General features: G+C 35.5%; 1 protein-coding gene across 1 annotated transcript in view; it reads left to right on the top strand.

The window, feature by feature from the left end:
- The window catches only part of LOC139891541 (beta-amyrin synthase 2-like), a 6,154-nt gene extending 1,200 nt beyond the window's left edge, over positions 1–4,954 (top strand). Inside the window, exons 3-18 of the mRNA XM_071874516.1 lie at positions 133–222; positions 303–500; positions 880–964; positions 1,041–1,207; positions 1,298–1,486; positions 1,561–1,674; positions 1,763–1,882; positions 2,376–2,498; positions 2,581–2,679; positions 2,798–2,854; positions 2,935–2,981; positions 3,570–3,713; positions 3,820–3,997; positions 4,089–4,169; positions 4,258–4,341; positions 4,844–4,954. Of these exons, the coding sequence (XP_071730617.1) occupies positions 133–222; positions 303–500; positions 880–964; positions 1,041–1,207; positions 1,298–1,486; positions 1,561–1,674; positions 1,763–1,882; positions 2,376–2,498; positions 2,581–2,679; positions 2,798–2,854; positions 2,935–2,981; positions 3,570–3,713; positions 3,820–3,997; positions 4,089–4,169; positions 4,258–4,341; positions 4,844–4,954 (1,887 nt within the window). The remainder of the gene's footprint in view (positions 1–132; positions 223–302; positions 501–879; positions 965–1,040; positions 1,208–1,297; positions 1,487–1,560; positions 1,675–1,762; positions 1,883–2,375; positions 2,499–2,580; positions 2,680–2,797; positions 2,855–2,934; positions 2,982–3,569; positions 3,714–3,819; positions 3,998–4,088; positions 4,170–4,257; positions 4,342–4,843) is intronic.
- The last annotated feature ends 1,127 nt before the right edge of the window (positions 4,955–6,081 follow it).

The following is a 6,081-nucleotide window of genomic DNA, read 5'->3' as shown; positions in this document are numbered from 1 at the left end:
TTAGACTTCAGAATTGCTCCTTCCAATTTCACCTTATAGTTAGTACATAAAAATATTATATTATATATATTATTATATTCAAGTAACAGACAAATAAATTCCCAAATTGTGTGCCAAATCACCAAATTGCAGGTAATTGTCTTATATATTACTGGGCACCTTAACAGTGTTTTCCCAGCAGAATACCGAAAAGAAATCCTACGCTATGTTTATTGTCATCAGGTATGCAAAACTGTAACTAGAATGTTATTAGTTAACTGAAAAACATGTAAATATTAACAATAATTAGCTGGAACTAACAGAATGAAGACGGTGGATGGGGATTTCACATCGAGGGTCATAGCACAATGTTCTGCACCACACTCAGTTACATTTGTATGCGACTTTTAGGAGAAGGTCCCGATGGTGGTTTAAACGGTGCGTGCACCAAAGCACGTAAATGGATTCTTGATCATGGTAGTGTCACAGCCATTCCATCATGGGGCAAAACATGGCTTTCAGTAAGACATCTTTCTTTAATTAAAACAACAAAAAGAATTGAATGGGCTCATGAATAAAAGTGTAAAGACAGATATGAGGTATCGAATTTATGTTAAAAGATTTAGTTTATGTCAGAAGGAATGGTTATAAACCTTCTATGTTAAAAGATTAACTATCTACTCTTCTACTATCGATATTCTATTCTATATCTATATATCAATAAAATATGAAAACAGAATGACCCAATATAACTCTTGTTAAAATGAGCAACATTGACCCAAACCCATGTTGAAGTGTTACCCAATTGCCCGGCACAGCCATATATATATATAAACACCTTTAATATGCTTGTTTCTTAGATAAATCAAACACAATTGATACAAGGTTGTTTGTATTTAGATACTTGGTGTATGTGAGTGGGCTGGAACCAACCCAATGCCCCCAGAGTTCTGGATTCTCCCTTCCTTCCTACCTATGTATCCAGGTTAGTTCTCAAATACTAATTTTCTGAAAATATATATAGTGTATGATTCTCTTTTACGTTCTTCATATAAATGCAGCAAAAATGTGGTGCTATTGTCGACTGGTATACATGCCGATGTCATACCTATATGGAAAAAGATTTGTTGGTCCTATTACTCCGTTGGTTATAGAACTTAGAAATGAACTCTATTTACAACCCTATGATGAGATCAACTGGAAAAGCATACGACATTTATGCGCAAAGGTAAGCTTCTTTTTAACTACTTATAACATGTGAATAGCATGTATTTTATCTAACTCGCTTCTTATTCGCCTACCATATTTATTATTTCAGGAGGACTTATACTCTCCTCATCCTTTATTACAAGATTTAATGTGGGATAGTCTTTATGTTTTAACTGAACCTCTACTGAATCGCTGGCCATTTAATAAACTACGCAATAAAGCACTCCAAACAACAATGAAGCATATCCATTATGAAGATGAGAACAGCCGATATATTACTGCTGGTTGTGTCATAAAAGTAAGCAGATGATTAATTTTTAAAAAATATGTTATTTTAATGACAGGTGTCAGGATATGACCATTGTTGTTCAGTCATTATGTATGCTTGCATGCTGGACTGAGGATCCAAATGGTGTTTGTTTCAAAAAACATCTTGCCCGAATCCCTGATTATCTGTGGGTTGCAGAAGATGGAATGAAAATGCAGGTCAACTAAAAACCTGCTAAACATTATTGTTCACATCAAGACACTTTTAATTGTTTATTGTTCTCATCTTTACATACTTTGATTACAGAGTTTTGGCAGTCAACAATGGGATGCTGGATTTGCTATTCAAGCTCTATTGGCTACTGATCTTTCGGAAGAAATTGGATTAACATTATTAAAAGGACATGAATTTATTAAAGCTTCGCAGGTCTTTATAAAGTTTAAATATTTTATCTATTTCTAAGGAATTATATTCTTTTTACCAAGGTTGGAAAAGTCATGAGACAATGGATGTAAGTCGGGACCTTGAAACAACTAGTCGGTCGCGTCGGAGTTAAATCAGGGTAGAGTCGGACATGGACTGACGTTGATATTTATTATTGTATATATATTAAGCATGTATATCAAACACAGATATTTCAAACATGCCTATAAGGCACAAAATCTAAGAATAAAAATTATAAAAATTTTGATCTAACTTTAACAACCTTGACTTTGACCGACTCAACAGACTCAGACTAACTCATTCCGACTTTGACTTACTTTGACCTGACAATTTAGCGTTGGCCGACTGATAAGATGTATTTGGACGAAACGGGACGGGCTAGTCACCAAACTGACTAGTTGGCCGAGACGGCCGCCATTACCAACGAATTTTTACCGGATCGATCCGGATAAGTTATTTCTCAACTCTTGTGAAGGTTACGGACAATCCTTCTGGTGACTTCAGAAGCATGCACAGACATATATCTAAAGGATCATGGACCTTTTCAGATCAAGATCATGGATGGCAAGTTTCTGATTGCACTGCTGAAGGACTAAAGGTGTTTATACGATTTTTATAAGAATTCAAATCAAAATATTGCAAATACAGCTTCCTTATGATATATTTGTGTTTATCCCTAGTGTTGCCTCCTATTCTCAACCATGCCACCAGAAATTGTTGGTGAGAAAATGAAACCAGAGCAACTCTACGATGCTGTAAACATAGTGCTTTCTTTACAAGTTAGTGTAGTACATTACTTGAAGCAGATTCTTTAGCAAATGAACTTTATATAAACTAAGAATATGCATTCAATATCTTGCTAATAACGAGTTTTATATGACATTGGCATTAATACAGAGCAAGAATGGTGGGGTAGCTGCGTGGGAACCAGCAGGATCGTCAGAATGGCTGGAGGTAAGCTTTTAGAGTCCACAAGAAAAATAATTTAATGTCGAATACTAAAAATGTATACCAATGTATTCTTTTTAATGTAGATTCTCAATCCTACGGAGTTCTTTGTTAATATCGTCATTGAGCATGAGTAAGACTGCAATAAAATTTACAGGTTCTGTGAAAAAGTAATGTTTTCTTTGTTCGGGTTATCCGAAAGGGCAAGTATTTTTAATATGATGTTGGCGGCTTAACTGACTGTCACCATTTTCAAACCCTTCCATGGCCGCCACAAGATTTGAACCTGAGACTTCTTGCCAGGATTTCTGGCCCAACCACGTACCTCTTAGTGATGGTTTACATGTGAAGAGGTTTTCCCTGTCCGGGTTACCCGGGGAGGGCAAGTACTTTTTTTCTCTGATGTACTGTAACCGGATTAATCGATGACCATCTCCAAACCCTTCCCAGGCCATCAAAAGATATGAATATGAGACCTCTTGTAAGGATCTTAGGGCCCCAACCACTAACCACTGGGCTCTTAGTGATGTTTTGTTAGTGATAGTATTAAATGTGATTTGGTTTCCCCTGTTCAGGTGACTCGGGAGGGCGAGTATTTTTAATCTGATGTACATGGTCTAGCCGGATTAATCCGTGACCGTTTTCAAACCCTTTCCTGACCACCACAACATCTATTTACAATACAGAATCAACCTAAAATCTTACTAAATTTGCCAAATAGGTATGTTGAGTGCACATCAACAGCAATGCAGTCCCTTGTTTTGTTTAAGACTTTGTACCCCGAACATAGGAGAAAAGAGATAGAAAATTTCCTTACAGGTGCAAGTGGATACCTGGAAAGAATACAAATGACAGATGGTTCATGGTTTGTTTGATTGTTTCTGCCTTTTGCCTTAAATATTTTTTAAAGTAATTTTCTTGTTACTTTGCCTTAGAGGGTAGTAAATAACTGAAATATTCAACGTGATTAGGTACGGGAACTGGGGCGTGTGCTTTACATACGGTACCTGGTTTGCTCTTGGAGGACTCACAGCAATAGAAAAGACATATGAAAACTGTGCAGCAATTCGTAAAGGCGTCAAATTTCTACTGGATACACAAATGGAGGATGGTGGTTGGGGAGAAAGCTACAAATCCTGCCAAGAAAAGGTAACACTACAACATAACAACCTAAATGAATAAATAAATAAAATTTAGATAAATAATCTAATGTCACGGGTTCGGTTACAAAAAAAAACAGAAATACGTAGCCTTGGAAAGAGGTCGGTCCAACTTGGTACAAACTGCATGGGCTTTAATGGGACTGATACATTCTCGACAGGTTAGTTTAGTATTTCAAACTTCAAACTATAAGTAATTACAGTTTTTGCTAGTCACTTATATTTTAACTAGCTTGTATATATGAACAGGTGGAGAGAGACGCAACACCTCTACACAGAGCAGCCAAGTTGTTGATCAACTCCCAAATGGAAAATGGTGATTTTCCTCAACAGGTAAAACAGACTTCAAAGAGGTTCAGTTGAACATATTTAGATGAAAGAATGTAAACTACTATTCACTACAGATAATTAAAGATGTTATGACAAAATTTTATGACGATGGGTTATACCTACAAATCAAAGGGAACAAATTTGGCCCATTTATTCATAAACAGGTCAGTCTCAGTATACGTTTTATTTTAAATGGGTCACGCGGGTTGAAACTTTTATATAGCCTCCTAAATCATTTTATTCAAATTTTATGTAACTATTGAAATAATAAAAATTTATATTTGTATTTGACAAATTGAGACAGATGTTGTGGGTCAACCAATCTGACCTGACCTGACCTGAACCAAGCCAGAAGTTATCAATTCTATCCTTTATCCAACCCACTCATTTTTCCACCTTTACTTGCAGTAAAATAAAAAAAGTAGTAAAAAAAAAAAAAAAAACTTACTGTACCAAGTGCTCAATGGTTCACCCATTTCAGCATATTTCCATCTTTGTAACGCAGGAAATAGCAGGAGTCATTAAGGAGAACTGCATGCTACACTATGCACTATACAGAAATGTATTCCCAATGTGGGCTCTTGCTAATTATCGCAAGCAGCTCAAAGGCATATAGAACAATCAAGCCGGTGATCAACTCAATTAATTTAATTCAATAAATATAACGAAATGCGTAAAAAAGTATTCTCTTCATTATTCATCAATTTATATCAACAACCCACATCTCCAAGGATGTTCAAGAAGAAAAAAGATACAATTAAGTGTGAGATGGTAATATAAATAACCCCCATTTTTTAGTTAAAGTTCTGTGTATAATATTTTGTTCCTGAGACCTCAACATTAGTCTAAATACCCAAAATAAAACTACTTATTATGAACGATCTGGTAACATGTAGTATTATTTCTATCTTCTACGGAGTGAATGTTTATAATGATTGGACATTGTACGTAAATAGTGATGTAAGCGTATAGTATTATGCCAGGATCGAATTAACAATAATCACGTAAAGTGGCGAGTATAAGTAATAATCTTCCTGTTAGCTAATTAAATCAAATAAAAAAAAAAAATGAACTACTTTTAACTGAAAACACAAACTGTATGGTGGAAGCACAACTGATGTTTAGCGGCTGCAAAAACAACTTTAATTAAATCAGATAAAAAATGAGCTACTTTTAACTAGAAACACAAACTATATGGTTGAAGCACAACTGATGTTCAGCGTAAAGCAGTAAACATAACGCATGGCGTATGTATAACGGGACTATCCCACTCATTCTGGGTACTGAGGTCCAACGCCATGTAAAACTCAACAACAGATCAATTTGCACGCACACTAGGCAACTCTAAATCTGTGCCCCTGAATGCAGAAGCCTCGGTAAATACTGCAAAAGTCAATGAAAACAAACGTACTCAAAAGACCTTCAAGTAATGATACTACCAAAGTGTTAAATGTCGGTGTGAACCTTCACCGATTATCTATCTCTGCAGAACAGAAAGGTTTCAGCACAAAAGTCTGTTTTTTGCTCGAACTGTGAGAAACTTTATAGGACATGAAATCTTGGAAAACATGATCAATTAAGGTATCATATTTCTGAAAGAATGCTTCTGGTGATATATCTATGGCTCCCTAACTGAAAAGTAAAGGATAAAGAGAAAAGTATACAATGGAAGAAATAAACTAGAGCAATGAAGTATGTTTGCTATGGCCAATACCAGCACTTTTTCAATATAGTACTCCTATG

Source organism: Rutidosis leptorrhynchoides, chromosome 2, assembly GCF_046630445.1.
Source record: "Rutidosis leptorrhynchoides isolate AG116_Rl617_1_P2 chromosome 2, CSIRO_AGI_Rlap_v1, whole genome shotgun sequence".
In the NCBI taxonomy this organism is placed as follows: Eukaryota; Viridiplantae; Streptophyta; class Magnoliopsida; order Asterales; family Asteraceae; genus Rutidosis; species Rutidosis leptorrhynchoides.
This window is presented reverse-complemented; position numbering and strand designations above follow the sequence as displayed.